The sequence below is a fragment of the Mchenga conophoros genome, linkage group LG17 (genome assembly GCF_057382185.1).
Source record: "Mchenga conophoros isolate Kocher_MC1m ecotype Shallow Benthic linkage group LG17, M_conophoros_male_GT1.1, whole genome shotgun sequence".
Classification (NCBI taxonomy): domain Eukaryota; kingdom Metazoa; phylum Chordata; class Actinopteri; order Cichliformes; family Cichlidae; genus Mchenga; species Mchenga conophoros.
The window spans coordinates 32539081-32559253 of NC_140542.1; the positions used below are offsets into that span (position 1 = coordinate 32539081).

At 39.9% G+C, this 20173-nt stretch overlaps 1 protein-coding gene across 2 annotated transcripts in view; it reads right to left on the minus strand.

The window, feature by feature from the left end:
* Nucleotides 1-430: 430 nt before the first annotated feature.
* atxn7l1 (ataxin 7-like 1) overlaps nucleotides 431-20173 on the minus strand; it is a 31771-nt gene continuing 12028 nt past the window's right edge. The window contains exons 2-11 of one of the 2 annotated variants that reach the window (XM_085251635.1): nucleotides 15367-15475; nucleotides 14636-14834; nucleotides 14100-14527; nucleotides 11534-11616; nucleotides 9548-9810; nucleotides 8690-8900; nucleotides 6866-6987; nucleotides 5796-6317; nucleotides 5235-5487; nucleotides 431-4117 (exon numbers count right to left, since the gene is read on the minus strand). In XM_085251635.1, the coding sequence (XP_085107761.1) occupies nucleotides 4100-4117; nucleotides 5235-5487; nucleotides 5796-6317; nucleotides 6866-6987; nucleotides 8690-8900; nucleotides 9548-9810; nucleotides 11534-11616; nucleotides 14100-14527; nucleotides 14636-14834; nucleotides 15367-15382 (2115 nt within the window). In that variant the 5' untranslated portion in view covers nucleotides 15383-15475 and the 3' untranslated portion in view covers nucleotides 431-4099. The remainder of the gene's footprint in view (nucleotides 4118-5234; nucleotides 5488-5795; nucleotides 6318-6865; nucleotides 6988-8689; nucleotides 8901-9547; nucleotides 9811-11533; nucleotides 11617-14099; nucleotides 14528-14635; nucleotides 14835-15366; nucleotides 15476-20173) is intronic. The other variant, XM_085251636.1, reaches the window with a different exon arrangement.

The window sequence follows — 20173 nt, forward strand, 5'->3', positions numbered from 1 at the left end:
TGTCATGAAATTTCATGAAAAGACAACACACAGAGAACAAGATCGGGAGATCATCCCATTCAGTGGGATAGATCTTTGTACGTAAAACTGTTCAGATGGACTAAAGTGGTAAGCTGATTCCTATAATTACCATTACTGCTGCTACATATTTAAAAAGTTAAACATTGCAAGACAGAAAGAAAACAGTTATGCTGTACAGTTACAGATTGACCTGGTAAGATAAAAGCATTAAAATGTACCAAAATGTTGCACTTTACAAAATATAAAAAGCTTCCTTGTGAAATGCCGGTAACCACATAAGAGGCATTTGCTCGCCTCCAGCAATTCAAAAATATGTCAGACATCAACGATAAGGAGAGATACTTTCAGAAGGTAAAAAACAAAGCTTTACAATTCAAAAGCTGCAAATTTGATTTACAAACAACACAAATCCACTTTCAATCATTTAATAAAAGCTTGGATACAGGACCTTTTTTTTTTTTCCATTTTTTTACAGCATGTGGCATGTGTTAAGTTGTATTGGTGGAAAATCCATTTTCTAAAACAACTGCAGTAAGACTGAATAAAACCCCCAAAATCTTAACAAGGCATTTTTCAGACATTCAACATTCACCACAGTTTGGATTGGATAATAACAACAGTGCGCTGGTTTAGGGGGCCAACTGACCAACAATATCCTCTTCATCTTCTTTTAATGGAGTTGCCAGAAACACTATCACAAATATAAAGATTTTTTTTAATATCTAAAATATTTATATAAATAGAAAGTAATTAAAGATCTGGGCAAAATGACAAAGTGCAAAACAGGAAAAAAGAAAGAAAGAAAGGAAACAGGGAGGGTTTAAAAAAACAAAACAAACTTTAACAGCAAAGACAATATACAACTGCTCTGAAATCAGCAACCATGAGCCTTGTCTTCATTTTAGCTGCAACAGACCGTAACTTCCCATTTCTATTTCTTCAACCAGTAACTCAGGTTGGCTTCTTTTCCCCAACAAACACTTGATCTTTGATCAGTAGATACATGTGAGAAGGTACTGCGTGAGAAAACCGAAATCTATCCAATGATACCAAGATCTGTAACCAGTAAATAACACCAAAAAAAGAAGTATCGACCATCGCTTTAGCAATGTATGCGTTGATCTGTTATTAAACGTCTGTTGATTTAAACGTGTGAGCACAGCAAAGAAAACTGAAGAAAAATTAAAAGATTTGTTTATCTTGTCATAAAAGGGATGTTAGCCATTTAACTGTACACAGCCAGTACCCAGTTAAACCATGTGTATCTACAGCGAAACAAAGCCTACCATGCAGGTTCTATTAAACTGATCTAAACTGGTAGACAATCTCACGCGCTGATGGACAGTCATGGGAAGCACTTTGAGTACTTGGAAAAACGTAACACAAATACAAATGATTATGTACAATTCAATCATCATTAGTGCTTAAACAAAACAACCAATGAGTCCAAAAAGAGTTAGTTTCCACTGAAGCAGTTGGCAAGTACCAGGCGAGTGCATTTCTGAGAGTCACACTGCTAAACAGCAAATTTAAATGCTTTCAGTTACGTTAGCTCTATCGTCAGCAGCAATGAATGAAAGAGGGGGGTACTTCTCTGACATTTTAAAGGTTTATGCCGTTTGTTTTTTGACCCATTACGACATCTGCTGCACTTCAAAAGGGACCCGTTATGCCTTTCTCCATTAGCTGTCAAAGTCTAGTATTAACAAGTAATCTTTGTAAGCCAAAAGTTTGAGCCTTAGACTGATATAATCCATTTTAGACAGTTTTTTTTCTACTTATGCAGTTGGGAAGGGCCACCAATCAAATGAAAACTGGCTCAAAGGGAGGAGCTAAAAGTCAGTATGAGGAAAATCTGAATTATTTTGAATTATTAATGGAAGCAAGCACAGGAGATCCCCTTTGAAATAAGAAAAATCTCTTCACATTTTCTGATCGACTTTTTTGACATCCTCAGTTAAACTTTGTAACACTTGAAACCTTTAACCTGTGGCACACAGTGCTATAGAAAACAAAAGCATATAGTTTCCCTTCAAATGTAAGTGTTGTCTTTTTAAATCAGCACTGCTTTTTTACACCTGATGCTGCATCTAATAAAAGACACCGAGGGCTCAAAAGGAATGACTACAGAGCTACCGGAGAAGAAACGGTACCTAGCTTGAGCTGGGCAGCTGTGAAGCAAGCGGATACATTTTGACCCAGTTCTGACTCGACATAACACAACAAACCAAGCGTAATCGCACTGAGATGAGGCCGACCGGCCTTGGAAGATAAAGATAGTTTAAAAATATAGCTATAGTTTTGAACACTGGAAGAAGTATGAAAAAGGGTGAACCCACAGGAAATTGGGAAAATGGTGCCCCTTTATATGAAAATACAAATAAGGGCCTGGTTTCACAAAACAAAACCTAACCAGCCTTTTGTCTTGCAATAGTAAGAAATAATTATGAAATAATTGTGACCTCTGGGCTTATTATCTCCTGACAGGACAAAGGAGGATCTAAACGAGAACACAGTAGAACCAGACTACTTCACTTTCCTTTTAGAGCCTTAAATGCTTGCACAGTACTGCATCTAAAGTGTATACACATAATTTGTAGTATGAGAAACAACATGTGGGATATGGTTCTAAAGTTTCAGAGATCAAGATTTCTGTCAGACTACAATAATTATTTAAAACTAATATTAGAAATTTAAAAAGAACAGAAAAAGGATGTGTTGTTTCCTATTGATGACAGTAAACATAGACAGCAGCCATGGCTCAAATTGGTTTGTGTGATTATTAACTAACAATCTAATTATTGAATGTTTTGAGAAACCAGGCCGAGCTCATTATCGTTAATAAACAGAGACAAAGAGACAGGAAAGCTAAAAAATACCCTCTCTCCTACCTCATAATTGGGAAAAGGGGACAATTATGAATAAATACAAAAATAAGAACAGATATGTACACATTTTTAATAATATGAACTATAATAATACTTTCAACATTTCTTCAAAATGACATAGAAATCTTTTTTTTTTGCTGAAAAAAAAACCTCAAACCCTCAAAGGTCAAAAACAAAAACAAAAGAATGATAAATTATTATACAAAAAAAGCGCCATCCAACACCTTAATATTAATAACAATAATTCCATTTTTGGATGCAAGTCCAGGAGTTTCTTGCAATGTTTAAACCAGGACGAAGGGGAAAAAAATACAAAAACATTCTTAAGTTAAATCTGACTTCTTCCTATATTGAAATACAATGCATTGATGTAGCGTTGTTGGTAACACAGATGTCTTCTTCTTCCCTTGTCTGAACAGGTTCTTGTGTGGCACTGCTGGAGATGGCTCTGGAATCAGCGAACAAGGAAGGAAGGTGAACTGAGGGCAGTAAGTGCACTTTGAACACAGGCATGCTGGGATGAGCAGGGAGCATTGGGGGGCAGGGGGACAGTAAATAGAGAAATGGACAAAGTTGTTTGGTACAGAAAGAAAGAGGTTAAAGAAGAGGTAAATGCTGGATAAAACCCAGCTCATCTCTTTTTAAAGCAAAAGGAAAAGAAAAAAAATACAAATAAAAAATAGAGAAACACAAAAAAAGGGGTGGAGCCACTGAGGTGGCATAGCTGAAGTCTGAGTCCTACAGTAGTCGTGTCAGTAGGTCCTTTAAACATCAAACTCCCCCAAAGAAATCACAGTTATCTTTCCACTCAGATTTCTGAAAATAAACTCTGGTTATCCCCCTGCAAAAGTCAACAGTGGTGGTGTCATTAACAGTGCCTTAAAATTCCCTTATCAGGAGGATAAAAGGTTTTTGAAATCCTGTTCTGTAAAGACCACAACGGCGCGGAGCAGCTTTCCATCAAAATGATCCGTACTGAGGGATAAGTGGTGGAAGCCACTGCCAGCCAACTGTGGGCAAAGACTTCAGAGTCCCGCTGTCACAGCAGGTGAACTGAACTGTTTTTGGATAAAACAGATGTGACATGATGAAGCAGTCTGATTGGTGCTGGAAGAGCGGTGAGGTCAAAGGTCACAAACGGTGGTGGCCTGAACAGCTGCCCAACATTCTGTCCATTAAACAGGTTTCTGTCAGTGATGCAACTTGGCCTGTGGAGAAAAACGCACACTTGTCAAGTGATTTTAATTTCTTGCCTGTAAAGCAGCAGTTTCACAGCAGATGGAAGTTTAATTTGTAATTTATTAATTTATTTGCACAACACAGTCATTCATTCTTGAGAGCTAATGATGATATCCATTTAATAATAAGCATATATTTAAAAATCACTTATTAGCTTGCAACTTTTGTTCATTAATCAAAATCTGCAACAGTTTATGTTTTAGTAGAGGCGGTGACAGTGGTAGAGGAAAAGTCTAGGATCATCCCCTCAGGACAATGAACCAAAATCCAAGTCTAATGCATCAAAGAGTGACAAACATAGGCGTGACACTCAGATTTACGGAGAACATCACCTAAACTGGTGGGTCTCCCAATTTCTGAAAATAATTAGAATAAACAAAATTTTGACCACGCATACAGAGTATTGAACCACCCCTCATACCTTTTTCACCTTTATTCTTATTATTTTATTTTAGGAAAATGGGAAAGAGGTACAGCAATGAATTGAAATATTTGCAAAACACTTGAATATGTAATGCTGTATATAAGACAAAAAAACAAGTTGTATAATTCTAACAAGGCAGCCCTTCCAGTGAGACCATTTCAGATGAGGCTTCAGTGAACAAGAGGTGGATCAACTGAAGAGCCAAATGCATCTCTCAGGTCCTGTGTCAGGCCTTTGCTGGGTTTTTGTTTTTCCTGTTTCTTAAGGACATGACTTTCAGACACTGCTCAGATGTTGTAGAGAGTTTTTAGGCCTGACACTTCTTTTGTGCTTTTGCACAAAACTGCATCTACTGTCATTCAAAAACAAGATGGAACTGAATTTGCTCAGCTGTCATCACTGTAACTTATATCTCTCACTATTTCAAGGACCACCTGATTTTAAGTGGTCACATAACAACTGCGCAAACTTCACCTGCTCATCTATTCACCACTGAATGGTGAAGTATGTCTTTGCTGTTGACCATGGGTCAATGACTGGAGCTTCTTGTAATAAATGCTGAAGGTCTCCTACACACCAGCTCTTAGCTGACTATCAGACTTCCTTGAGAATTCAAAACTCAGCACACTAAAATATATTCCAGGTAGTAGATGACTGCTTACCTGTCTTGGGGATTCAGGCCCTGAAGCTAGTATCCCCCCGCTATCGCTTCCATTCCCAAAGAGGCTATCTAACCCACCCAGTCTGCTCAGCTTGTTGCCCTTTCCTCTGTAGGAGCTGGGACTTCGCCTCTTCCTCCCTTCTGCTCCTCCCCCATAAGCTAAGGGTCCTGTGGGAGGAGCCATTGGTTGGTGGGCAGCTGAGGTTGGTTCCCTGTTAGGTGAGTAGGGTATACTGGTGCTGCCAAGTTCACGACTGGAGAGAAGCAAAAGAAGGAAAACAGTATGTTGTGTCTACATACACAATAAGTATATTACATGTTATATGAATATACAATATGTTGAACTAAGTCTGCATTCCCTCTGACTACAATCATGACTTGTTATCCTCTAAAAGAGAATTTAATGGCATAACATGTAGGTATAATCAAATATTTTTGGGAAATAAAACATTTACTTCTAAAGTTAAATATCAAAGTACAGTTTTTACAAGTTTTCAAAATTGTGGCCTCTTAATGAAACTTTTTTTTTTTTTTTTTTTTTTACATTTTACTGGGGACTCACCTGTTTTGCGATATGTGGCTTTGAGGGCCATCAGCTTTAGATAGCCAGCCCTCTGAGCTTCCCCAAAGTTCGCTATCCCCATGACCAAGTCCCTTTTTCTTGGCTGGGGAGGCAGCTGTCCCTCCCGAGCTTTGTAACTGTGAATGAAAGCTCCTGTCGTTCCTTTTGTAATTATCCACAGTGGGAAACAAGGAAGAAGAGGAAAATGAGGAGGAAGAGTAGGACGTTTTTTTTCTCTTCTTAGTTCCCGCTACGGGTTCCTCCACGTCTTTGGATGGACGACTTGCTTTATGCGTGCCGTTACGGGCTTTGCCCTGCGCGAAGACTTGGGTGTGGGGTTGCGGGGAGTCTCGGATGTTAAACACCCCAGCTGTGGATGCAGACTGAGGAAACGTGGCGGTGTACGAGAGGGAGTTGGGGAGGGAGTTGAGCAGACAAGAGGTGGGAGAAGGGGCTTGATGTGAAGGTATGGAGGATGTACCAGATGGGGAGAGGAGGCTCTCAGCAGCCAGAGGCACCTTCCTGAAACATGAAGAAGAGAATCTTACAAAAGAGAAATGTACCAATAAAGTTGTTTTACTGCCAGAATAGCTTGTAGGAGACCTTAAGTAACAATCAATATGCAGTATTTTACTGAACAATGGTTTTCTAAGCTCATTTTAGTGTCTTCCCCTCATTTCATCAGCCTCCTCGGCTATTTTTACTTTACTTCCCACGATTAAAACTCAGAAATTATTTATCTATTGTGATTGTGCAATCATTAACTGCATGCAAACCTGTTCTTTTTTTCCCCTCTATTGTTGCTAGTTTTGATCTTTGATTAAAAACTTACAGGCTTCATGTGTGATTTTTTTTCACCTTCTATTGTTTAAAAAACAAAACAAAAAAAACCTTCCCGTCTAAAAAATGAAACAGAATTTGAATCTGTTTTCCACAGCTGATGAGTTCATCCCTTCCTCTCACATCTTTCCATTAAAACATTACATTTTGCTCATCTTTACCATTTCTCACCCATACCTATTAACCTTTAAGCAAAATATGGTAGTAGAATAATCAAAGAATACACTCGCCTCCACATCTGGGCGTTGAGGTGTTTCTCCACCATGTTTTGGAGTGCCAGCCTCATCCTGTCCCATCGCCTGTCAAACACATAGTGGCCTCTTCCCATCAGCCTGCTGCTGAATACGCAAAACTGTAAGAGGGAGAAAGAAGACAGCTCAGGTGAGAATGTTATGAAAGAATCATAAAGGAGGCAAGGCGAACGATTCTGAAAAGAAGAAGAGTGGAGGAGTAAAAAGCAGTAAAAGAGGCATCAAATGATGGAACCAAAGAGATAAGCTGTTTTCACACATCAGCTCTGGACAACATCAGGGGAATTAGGTTGGGACACTGCACCAAGTTGTCCTTTCTGATACTGAGCTCAGAGCAGGAGGCAGTCTGGTTCAGATTTGTTCTCAATCCAGGAAATAATTCTTTTGGTTTAGGCGAAGGTGCTAACTGGATACAACGCATTCGAGGCAGGGCGAAGGGCGTGAATTCTGGCCATCAGGTATCATAAAGACTAAAAAAGGTGTTAAAATAATGTAATTTTAGATAAAATTACATCAGATATTTGTGTTTTCATGTCTACGTAGGTTGGGTAATGTCTCAAAGTGAACTAGACAACAGTCCATATGTAAAAAATGCCATAGATGAAGAAGAACAGATGCCTAAGAGAAAAACAATGTTAAAATATTTTTAGAATTTGAGAAAATAAAAAATATAACTGGAACTTTTAACAGGAAATATACAGTACAGTGTACAATTTTTATGGATAATGGTAACTTTTAGAACCTCCCATTAATCTAACCGCTCAGGTCAAAACTGACTATGAAGTGAGAGCTCTGACTTGAAGAACTATAATAATCAAGCATTTCTTTAAATTTAGTAAAATGCAGACTTTAGGAGTAAAAAAAACATGTCTGCATCAGCTTTCCATATATTTTAATAATATTATGGGCACTTAGTACTCGCCATTTTAAAAGGAACAAAAGCACATGCCTGGCAAACTTCCAATGTCAGCATAACTTCAGCAAATTAATACTCCCTACCAATGAGCCTATACACAACCTGCATGTGCGCCTGTACAAAAACGGTGGTGCAAAAAAATGGCAACACACTTTATTTAAAGGTCTTATTTCTAATCTTTATGCCAGGGGTCTCAAACTTAAATGAGTTGCGGGCTACTGCTGGCACTGTCACCTAATTGGAGAAAACACCCACAAATATTTCCAAAAATGTAGTGTTTTTTTTTTTTTTTTTATAATTTCAAATATTGTATAACAAGAAAAAACTCAAAATTGTTTTCTTTACAAATAACTCTCTCCCTGAACTAACACAGCCATTCGCTCATGTTTGTACTGTCTGCTCATATTGCCTTCATATTAAATAACTTTTTGCTTTTAAAAGAACCTATTTCAACACTGCACTCAACAACAAACAAATTCCCTAAACTTCAAGGGCCAAATAACATTATATTTCTTCACGTCAATATATGGGACCCACATAGTGGTGACGTGGGCCGTGAGTTTGAGACCCCTGCTTCACGCTGGCTGATTGCTCTAGCTCTAAGGATAATACAAACTGGGTAAGAGTGTGAGATCAACCATTTAACATAGATCACAATCTCTTTTCCAAAATAGCAAACTTTTCCTTTAACACATACTATTAAGCTACACCTGAGGCTGAACTGGAACAAAAATATTTCCGCTAAATGACATATAAAAGCAGACCCTGCAGGGATAAAATAGGAGATAGGATGACTAAAACTTTTGTGAATTGGTTACTGAACGCCCTGAGGTTATGGAATAAGAAAATGCATGATAGTGCAGCATTACTGGGTCCTTCTATTTTACCCCTAAAGGCTGCGGGTGATGACTGGAGTAGTGAACAGCAGGTCTGTCAGCATCCTCTGGATCTGCATCGCCCTCGTCGCTGGAAAGTCGACTGCTTTCTCCAGCAGCGGTCACCCAGCTGTGGGGAGCTGGTTCTGGGTTAGGGGCCTGGACAGGAGATGCTACCGTGAGCAGAGGACCTGAGGTGGAAGTGGAGGAGCCTCCTGGAACCCTGGGACAAAGGGGTGAATAAAGTAATGAGACAAAGTGGGTTAAGGATTAAAGAACTGGAAACATATGGGACAGAAAAACAAAAATTAAAGAAAAGAGACAGAACAGGAGCCGTGAAAGGGAAATTTAAATGTGAATGCAGAAGACGAAGAGTGTAAACAAAGAAAGAAGGAAAAAGGAAGCAAACTCCAAATAAGTTCATTTTTAAAGAAGGGTTTTGTGCTCTAAATAGAAACAGGATATACGTTTTTCACAACAATTTGACATAGGGTGATTTTTCTGCTTGCTCACTTCTAGCAAACTGTGTCTATAGCATCCCCTGGTGGAAAAGGGTGCATCTGTCTGAAGAAAAAATGCTCAAGTATGCAAGTGAACACAATCTTCTCAAAATGACAAGTAAACATACTTAAGACTAAAATAAATAAGCCATTATTTCTGTTTAGAAAGCATTCCCTTTCTCTAAAAGAGCAGTTTAACTTCAGTAGCCAAAGTTTAACAACATAAAAATGGCAGAAGTACATAGAAAACTATATAAAGTAGGCATTATAATATACAATGCTCCTGAAACACACTCCTCATTTTTAAAGCTGATTAGAGTCCTAAAGCTTTTATTATTTGCATATTTAATACTTTTCACATCCTTTGTACCTTGGTATGTGTGCATTTGCCAGCCGCAGCTTCAATGTGGAGAGAGGTCGTCCATTGGGGCAGTGAGACTTGCTGGGAGACGAGCTCTCTTTAGATATAATACTCTGGCTGGAGCCTTCCTTCCCTCCCTGCGCTCCGTCCTTGTCCTTATCCTTTTCTTTCACTCCATCCTTCTCCTTCGCCCGCCCCTTGTGTTCAGCCAGGAGGATGTCAAAATGTTTCCTTCGGCCAGGGACAGCCCGCCGGTGGGTTAAAGAGTGAGTCTGCAGCAAATGAAAAAAAAAAAACCAAAACAAAACAATTATTTTATTCTTTTATTCCTCTGACCGTTTAGAAATACTGGGTTATTTCCAGAGAGACTTTGTAAATGAAAATATTGATCTGTGAAGAACAGACTGTACCACAAACACACTTCACTGGGATTGAATGCTGCATTGAGAGAGGCTCAAGACACGACTCTTTGGTTTCATGATAGTTTCCATAACCTCACACTGTATGTGTCTACGTCACACCACACAAACACGGGTAAATATTACCTGTGCCTATATACCGTTCCAGGTACTTTGGAAGGTAACCAGCCATCAAACATTTGGTTTTCCAATAGATATTTACCAAACAAGGCAGAGAGGTTGCTTTAGACTGCCAGGCCTGCGTTTGGAAAGAAAAATACTTCCTGCACTTATTCAAAGGGAGCAGCCAAGGTCTGTGCATCTTTAACCACAAGGTCCCAAAGGTTTATGTATCACATTTCTAACTATCCTGACTATTGAATACACATTTGAAAGAAAATAAAACTTTTAAAAACTGAACAAGATGCCAGTGTTTGGCGTGCTAGTCGAAATTATGGTGATATATTAGGGTTTTCTGAAGTTTGAAGTAATGCTGAATTCAGAAAGAAAGGGGAAATCTGAACACTGACAAGTGTCAAATATAAGTTAATTTTAATTTAAAGATCCACCATGACCACTGCACTTTCCTCCCCCATCTCCACCTCATCCTCTTCCTTGTCACCCAAAGCTTCATCCTGACCTGAAATCAGGACTCTAACATCAGAAAATGTCCATAAACATGCCTATTTATTCCTGATTAGATTATTCCAGATTAGACATGTGACATTCCTGCCTCCAGATAGCTGACACTGAGCTGCCTGGTTAAAAGCCAATGTCCCTCTGATCAACAGTTTGATTACATTCTCACATTGTGTGAGAGTTTATTTGCCAATTGCCTGAGTGTGACAACATTAAAATCCATTTTAACATTATTTTTTGTAACGCTGACAAGATAGCCATCATTGATCTGAAATGAGCTCCAGTGACTCATCAGCCCATACTGGACACATTCACAAATTTTTACAGCCTCGGATGCTTCACAAACAGCACAAAACCATCGATATTAAATTTTACATGTTGTAAATATGTTTGGTGTTTTTTTTGGTTTGTTTTGTGGATAGTTTGGCAATCTGCCCTCTAGCTTATCAAGACAAAATGCTATGTGTCTAGCGATGCTGGACATAGTAGATCTGAACAAGATTACTTTGACAAACCACTCCCACATGAAAAAATGGCAACAAATTAGCCTGATACATCTTTAATTACTTAACCAGTTTGCAGTGATTAGTAAAGCTCAGCAGAGGTAATTATAGGGCAGTAAAATAGAGTATTACTTCTTAAGATGTTTTAGCCTCATCCAACATCTATAATTACCTCATCAGGGGAAGTGTAGGCCCTGTAATGCCTGAGCAATGCTACCCCAGCATTAACTGAGAACGGGTGTACACACAAGAGAGGCAGCCAGAGAGCTAGATATGATCATAGCTGTGGTCGGCGTCTTTCAGTAGCGACATTAATGTGCCCTTTAACGCTATTACTCTCAGAAATTGTGGTCAGACAAAGAGCAGGAGGGTCAGACGTTACTATTATCTCCACAGAAAGCACGCAGAGGTTGAGAGTGTGGGTAACCCTGCACTTGTGCCTTTATTTGCATTACCTTGCAGGTGAGAGACCGTGTGCAGGGTCGTTTGGTCTCGGGGTCCTGCACTCCGCAGTGCTTGTTGGGATCAAACACTCTCCCTGCAAAAACAAACACAACACAGAAACACACACTAGAGTCATCTGGTAATTTCTTCCTTCCTTCCTTCGAGTATCAAATCACATTTGATGGGAGTGGGAGCGCTGCAACACCACGAGCAAATCAATTTTCCTCTTCTGAGACAGCAGTTCACTCGCGTCCTCGCTCACATTTGTCTGTTCACATGTTGATTCATGTTCATTTGATCATTCAGTTGTGGTCTGAGGCTCCTCTAATAGCACCAGTCTATGTGACATTATTAGCAGTCCTTCCAGAATCAAACAAAAAAAACCAAACAAAAGGAAGACTCTTCATACTGTGACAAATTATTCTTGACACGACATGCTGTCAGCCTTACAAGAGTCACTAGTGACTGACAGCCGAGCACACGCTCTCCAGCCTTAACGAACTGTATCCAGAGGGGAAAATTTGCACTTGTTAATGATCTCCACCCCTAAAATTTAAGGCCAATTTCTTACCCGAGTCTCTGATGTATGTTGTAGGAATAATATTAAAATGTATATGATGAAATGACTCTAGTAAGAGTGGATGAAATACATATATGTAGTTTGTGAGGGGCTGCCAGTTATGATGAGGACTCAGCTCCTTATCATAACAGCAGTTTCTTCTGGCTTGAGTTTTAACATTTTTAACAGTCTTTGTCTTTGTTGTTTACCCACTTGATGTCCAAAAAGTTAATTATACTAATTTTCTCTCTGGTTTCATTCTTATTATTACAGCCAAAATAGCTGATTTGGCTCCTCACCTTTGAAGTCAACTTTCTCTGACTGGCAGCCCTTCAAAAACAAAAAGCAGTGTGCCTGGGATGACAACATTAGAGACACAACACACACACACACACACACACACACACACACAAAAAAAAGTACCCGACAAATGATTTTACTTGTTAAAGGCATCAATTACACAGATATGCTTAATTGATGAGCGCGTGAGTCTTGAATTGCAAAACAGAATTTTATTTTTGGAATTAATAAATTTAAATCAGCCTTTCAATTAGTGTTCTATTATTTGTCAACTTGAAATGTCAAACCTAACTATTTAAGTTGGGTTTGACATTTAGAAAGAAAAAAAAAGACAGAAAAAGCAGTTAGTTCTCTACTCGGCCTACATTTGCAGACAGACAGACCTTTCCTCCACACAGACTTGCAAATAAACAGCAGCCTCCAGTCAGCAGGTTATCTTGAACAGTGTTACTATCACAGGGCTGTAATCTTGTGCTGGCCTTTCCTATAATCCCTGTAATCGTTCTGTGTTTGCAGTATGAGACAGCAGCTCCAGTGGATATATCCAGAGCAACAAACACGCACTCGGACATAAACAAACTCACATGCACGCTCCCTCAGTTCTTACAAACTTGATAAAAAGAAGTGAGAGAGAGAGAAAGCGAGACAGAGAAAGGAAGATGATCGCTGTGAACAGAACCTGAGCAAGACAAACCAAACAACACCAAAAGCAGAAGGTCAAGAAGAGCAAGAAACAAGACGAGTGACGTGCAGAGAGAAAAAGATGCAGCCGGGAGCCTACGAAATAAAAATTAGGATAGAGCATGAGCTTGTGAAAGAGAGAGAGGAGGAAACAAGGAGGTTGAGAGGCAGGCGGTGTAGAGTGAGAGGATGGAAAAAAAAAAAATGTAGACGCACAGGAGGTGGGGAAAATCTCTCAAGAAGACAAGCAGCTTTTTGGCAGTAAGAGCTCGTGAATTAGAGGGTGTAAATCAGAGGCTCAGAGCATAGAGGCACTCGGTGCAAACTGAGAGAAAGACTAGTGACAGGAAAAGAGGAAGAGAAGGAAAAGCAGCATAGAGAGATGCGACACAAAAAAAAAAAAACCCAAACCCTGAAATATCAATAGGAAATCTTTAACTTTACAGCCACATGTGTTTTCACCCCTTCTTATATAGAATGATCCAGTCAGTTAACTTGCGCATAAATGTGAATATGAAAGTAAAAAAGTTTGGGAGTGAGAATTAGTAAGAAAGCTGAGATCGGCAGGCAAGCAGTGAATAACAAGAAAGGAAAAAATAAAGGAGAGAGAAATCCATTAAATGTAGGGAGGTGTCTGACCAATTCCGAAGCTCACAGTTTCACACGCTGCTGACCAGTGTGCCGCTAAACACTCAGGCTGGAAGCTGTCAAAAGAATACTGAGGAAAAAGTGCACGAGCTTATCTGGGTGCAAGTGTGCGGTAATGTAGGAATTCTAATGTAAAGCTCAGTAGGAATTAAATGGGCAAAGGCTGAATTATGTAACTCTTGCAGCACAGGAATGTCAATCGTCTAAAGCGTCAAGAATCAGTTTCTTGAGCTGCAGGCTGATGGACTGAAATCCTAAATCAACCATAAAAAAGGCAGGAAGGAAAATGACTCAATATGTCACAGTGAAACACACATGCAGTAAGACTTCTGCTGGATTCCCCCCCCCCTTCCTAAAAAAATGAAAAAAAAAAGAAAGAAAGTGCTAACCTGAAAGTCTTTTGTGACTCCTGGAGGGAGTCTTAGTTCCATTCTGTTGCTTCTTCTCCAACGGTGACACTGATGGCAAAGCTGGGAGAGCAACAGCTCGGTGAGAAGGTGAGGGTGACAGGGAGGATTTCCGATCCAGCGGGGAGGGAGACGGCGTTGACGCCGCCCTTCTGTCCAGCGGGGAGCGAGCTGGACTGGGCCGCTTATCTAGAGAAGATGGAGGCGTGATGGATCGCGGCGTGGATGGTCCGCTGCTGCCACGACCATTTGTGAGCTTTTCACTCGATCGCTGGGAGGCCTGGGTAGTGAGGGATGAAGGCTTATGCGAGGAAGGGGAGGAAGAGGAAGATGTGAGGCGCACGTGTGTCGCTGAGTCGCCTCGGCTTAGGCACGGCATCTTCTCCAGGCTTACGACTGGCAGCGACACGCTGGAGAATAGTGGGAAGAGAGTTGCAGACAACTTTTTTTTGCAATTAATGAATAAAATGTGGGATTTCATCGGACTTAGTAACAATGTTATCGTATTGTGCACGCACCAGGTCTTGTTCCGCGCCCCCTTGGGCGGGTACACAGCAAGTGGAGCCTTGCTGAAGCGGGAGTGAGGGTAATCTTTAGGTATCCTGAACGCCAGTGTCTCCCCAGGACTGGGAGCCACAGCGGGAGGCACTGTGGATGCTTTGGGCTTCATGGCCAAAAAAGGACTCCTGGAGGGGACTGGGGAGCTGTGCTGCTTCTCTAAAACAGATCAAGCCCAAAAGAAAGAAAGAAAGAAAAAAGCTCTTATTCATGCATGACAAAAATATGAATAATAAAAATAATTTGACAATCAAATTTGACACATTATGACAATCAAGACAGACCAACAAGAGCATGCACTGCTAGTGTGACTTGCCTTCAATTAGCACCGAGTCTTTTTAAACCAACTCTACTCTGCTTAGTTGCCAGATGGCTATGTTGTAACACAGGGGAGAGCAAATCTGTGGCTGAACTTCTCCACAAAAAGAAATTTCCAATCAACTAAAGGATGCTTTTCTCTAATTAGCAGTATGCCTGACACCATCTGAAGTGTCCTTTTCGTGATGACCCCCGACCCCCCCACACCCCACCACAAGAGCCAACAATTACAATATTTTTGACCCAGATCTGATCAGAATACACGAGTTGGAAAAAAGTAAGATGCTGAGAACACAGAAGGAAACATAGACGGGAGTAAATCACAAAGCAGCAGGGAGGAAACACGGAGGAGAGGAGAGGAGCTCACACTTACGGTTTTTGCTATGCATGTCTTTGTGGGATCAGGGTGGGTGGGGGAGTGGGGGTGTGTGGTCCAGGACTGTCTCTGTGTCTGTCTCACAGGGAAACTATATCCCAGCTACCTGAATGAAAACAGAGGATTGAATATATCGTGAGCACTGAGCACAAGGCAGGGAAAAGACAGAAACAGTAAAACGGCGCTTTGGATAGCTAGTAGAGTATACAAATTAGGTGGAATGCCATCCTCTTTTTCTGTTTCCCTTAAGGCACGTCACTTCTACAAGTGAGCTAACTAAAGTTAACCAACATCTGCAAGACTTCGCTCAAAGATAAGCTGGAGAAAAGCTGATGTTAATTTTGGGATGACAATAGTTTGAGATCCCATCACTGGCAGGCTTTACTGTGACTTGACTCATTACCTTCTGCTTATCAAAAATGAACACTAGCATTGTTAAATAGCTGAAACTATACCTGTTCATACGCATTTGCAAACACTACTGTGCAGAGGCACGGATGTGGAGGCAAATATAAAGTTTTCAAAAGTCAGGCATCCGCGAAATATTTTATCATTACTTTGTGAGAGCATAATTTGCATGTGTGGGTGTGTGTGCGTGTGGCAGGTGTGTAAATAAGCCAGTGGAGGCAGACCTCCACAGAGGCAGCTGTCTTCGGAGTACTAGGATCAAAGTCCAGCGACACATTCACAGGTATGCACCTACAACAGTGCAAACTTTGCACATTAAATCTCTCATTATTTTACATTATATTAAGTAGTTAACTCCACTGTACGGTTCGATGAGGCTGCGCTGCAGAAATAGATGGGAAAAAATTGTGTCTAATTCAGGGTTACTCTCCGATTTAGGCATTGTATTATTTTCCCAGGAATGAAAAAGGTAAAAGAAATCTGAAGAAATATGATATCAGATTTCTTGTGATTATTCAGCCAAGCCACACACCCCCAATACTCTGTGATTCGACTGGTTTATACGATGTGTATACTATATTTTATTTGCTTTATTATACAAATAGCTTTTGCTCATGATAAGACAACAAAATAACCTGATATAGAACTTAAAAATAATTCTTAACAAAATGTTGCAAGACTTTTAAAATCTTTTATAGCTGTATGTGACATAATGATCAACTTTTCCCTCCCCAGAACAGCCTCAGATATATATTTTATATCTTATATATCAGAACTCATCCAGGGAGTAAGGAGTCAGTTAGGAGTTAATAACACTAAGTTACCGTACAATACATGGGCGAGTGCTCAGGCAAGGTCACTAAGCCACTCGACCACAAGGGCACCCTCCCTACTACACTCTCAACCTGCTGGTTGTTATGGCAATGCAGAGAGCCCCAACGGCTGCTGATAGGCTCTTGACTCATCCTGTGGGAGGAGCCAGCTGATGATGAGGAAATACAAGTTCTCAGAGCTCAGCTGGGTTTGTTTACACTGACAGAGGAGCAGGGAATAGAAGTAGAGAGAGGAATGGCATGAGAAAAATCTGAAATACAGATGAAGATTCTCAGAGTGTGCTGGAGTCAAAGGCAGTGGACTTGGAATTTTAAAAAGAGCAAGTTGTTTGGGATAAACAGTGAATTTTAAAAAAGGCATTATGGATGTATACAGAGCATGTTTCCAAAAATACCCCTACTGAAGAAGTTCCCAGGAATACGGACAGACTGACATACTGAAGAAACACTTCCTCTTTTTTTTTTTAAAGGATATTTTTAAAATATTTCATCTACCAGAGGCTGAACTTGCATGGTTTCAAACATATCACAATCACAAGCAGTAAGCATGATGGATACAAAGTTATATTGCATCAGAGAGTGGTAACAGCAGCTCAAAGTTATGGGTTGTCATAGTAATACACAAGAAAAGAGCAGTGAGAAAGACTGAGTGTCACAGCAAGTGATGGAAAGATTTCTTATTGTCGATGCTGATCTGAACCCTAAACAGAGTCTGAAAAAAACAACGAAACAACAACGACAACAACAAAAATAGACTGATGCCTAACCTGGGAGGAAAAAAAATATCACTGTGGAACAAATATTCTGGTGAACATGCCACAGCTGAACATTTTTTCAGCACACGATCAAGTGTCTGTCTTCGAAGATGGACAAACAAGTGTTTTGTATATTTAACATATGCCAAGTTTTACCTCTAGATTAAAAATTTAAATCAGTCCTGTAGTTTATCTGCCTCCTGGACAGACACACCAAGCCCGTTCTCACATTGACTCCTGACATTACAAACAGAAGCTTTTACAAATGAGACAGCCACATCCTCTATGTTTAACAGGAAGAGAAAAATGGAGCATGATTTTCTGCAGTTCCAAAGCTTAGATTGCACTGCTGGTTTTCAAAGAATGATTTAAGTTAGCTATCATAATGTTGCGCTACTTGTCTCATTAGATTTTTTTAAGTTCATTTTATACTTTAAACTTCTACTTCTTATTGTAGCGAAGCAGCATTAAAGTACCTTAACTGCTACACTAAGTACTGCAGCCAGTTAGACACTCATGTACATTTTTTATTCTGTAAATATAAAAAAAAATTGGGAGCCACTTCTCTCTTGCATTAAGAGGTAAGTCAATTGCTCACTAATGGGCCCTTCAGCTATGGGGGGGGGTTATCACTTTCTGTATCTACAGATATGTATATTAGGGCAGCCACGATTAGTCGACTAGTCACGATTATGTCGACTATTAAAATCGTCGACGACTAATTTAATAGTCGACGCATCGTTTGAAGCTTTGTAAGATCACAAAGGACGCAGGAATAATAATAGTAGGATTTAAGAGTGTAATAACGGACTGAAACAGAAGATGGCAGCACTGCATGTACAAGGATGCCAGCTGCCGTTAAACCCCGAAGAAGAAGAAGCTGTGTCCCAGAATTAATAGCGCAGCCCAGCGCAGTTGTCAACAATGGCGGCAGCTAGTTAGTTTTAACTTTACTCTTATTATTCTTTCTGGGTCACAAAATAAACCTTTAACATATTTTCAGGCGAGAATGTAGCTGTGTAAACCTCAAATATCTGCTCAGTTTATCAAGACACCACGTATTTTCAAAAGCGCTCCGACGTTTTCGGAGACGTCTGTTACCCACTAGCTCGTTAGCTAGGCGGGGGCAAGGCTAACTAGAGCCGTGAGAACACCGGACTCCCGGCAAATCGTTTTCAAACCCACCGCCGTCTTTCGCTAGTCAGGTTAAACATATATATAAGTCACTTAGATAACTTAAAAATGTTATTGTTTGGCTTTCTTTAGTATTTTATTTGTTCCTGAGTAAATCGGTTTGGCTGAGATTAAAGTTATAGTTTTTGCACAGCTAAAACTGTCAAGCAGACAGCTGATTATCAGAAGTGTGAGACGCTGGAGAATATACTCCGGTGTCCTGTTATATTTTAGAAAGCAAGGAGTTTATTAAACTTCACCGAAACAATCTGCAAATTTCATTAAAAATTAATAAACTACCATCTTGTCTTTATTTTTAGTTAGCACAAACACTTCAAGCTGTAAGCTAATGATAGTTATATAAGACCAGATGCTGCTGGTGCAATAAGCTGTACGCTGTACGTCCAATGGATGATGATCTGATTAGTCGACTAATCGCAAAAATAATCGGTGACTAGTCGACTATCAAAATAATCGTTTGTGGCAGCCCTAATGTATATAGAAAAACTCTTCACTGTTGAGAAAAGTCTCTGTTAGCATCTGAGATGATGTTAAAAAATATATCAAAGCCATGTCCTTCTCTTCTCTAAAGTGCAGACAAAAAAAAAAAAATTAAATGTGAAGACACTTCCTCAGATGTACACTATCAGTTGGCATTTTAATTGGCCCATACCTCAGCTAACAGCATGCATACAGCCAAGCCACAATAACAATACCACAACTGTGGCGTGAACGAAACTCAACAGAAAATCTGTGGTTAAGGGCAAAACTTTCCAACATCAGCCAAATAACATGTGCGCCACAGCCCGAGAATGCACATTTTAACAACAACAACGTCAAACACAGAAGCGGCCAAAACACTTGTTAAAGGTAGAAATGGTTGTGATCTGCTGCTCAATTAATTCCCCACTACAGAGAAAAGTTGGAAAGCGAGTAAAGCAACCAACAGAAACAACATGAACCTTTTCATCATGCACTCAACTCACTCAGACACACAAAAGCACACACAGCAGGGCACAAGCAGGAGCAAGGTTAGAATACAGACGCTCAGAAGAGTGAAGAGAGGAAACGGTAGGAAATGAGCATTAAAAGAAATATCTGAACATACTGTGGAGACCTGATTTATTTAGGGACGTGGCTTCAAAAGCACAGCTCATTTGTTACTAAAGTAGTTGTGACTCTTGCATTTTGTAGTTTCGAATGCTTTTCAAGACTCAGAGGTGCAAATTAAATGCTGTTAGAAACACTATACAACTATAATTACCATAATATAGTCATCAATCAGCTAATGATAGTGGCATTACTGGCAGGGCATACCAGAGACAACAAATAATCTAGCCCAGACTTACTTCCTGTTCCACGTGGAGGTTATTGCTTAGAGCCAAACTATGAATGCAGATAAACAATCAGATAACGCCATTATTTTCCCACCCATGTGTTTCCTTTTTGCTGTTCACGTGCACTTTTATCGGCACATGATCAAAGATAAACAAGTGTCGTTGCCAAAATATCGTCTATTGCCCACAGACACTGTAGAGATAACATTTATAAGATTATAAGACTAAAGTTATGAAATCATACTTTTTTCATTGGGAAGGGTTCATATGAACATCGTGATCTGGTTATGAAAAGCTT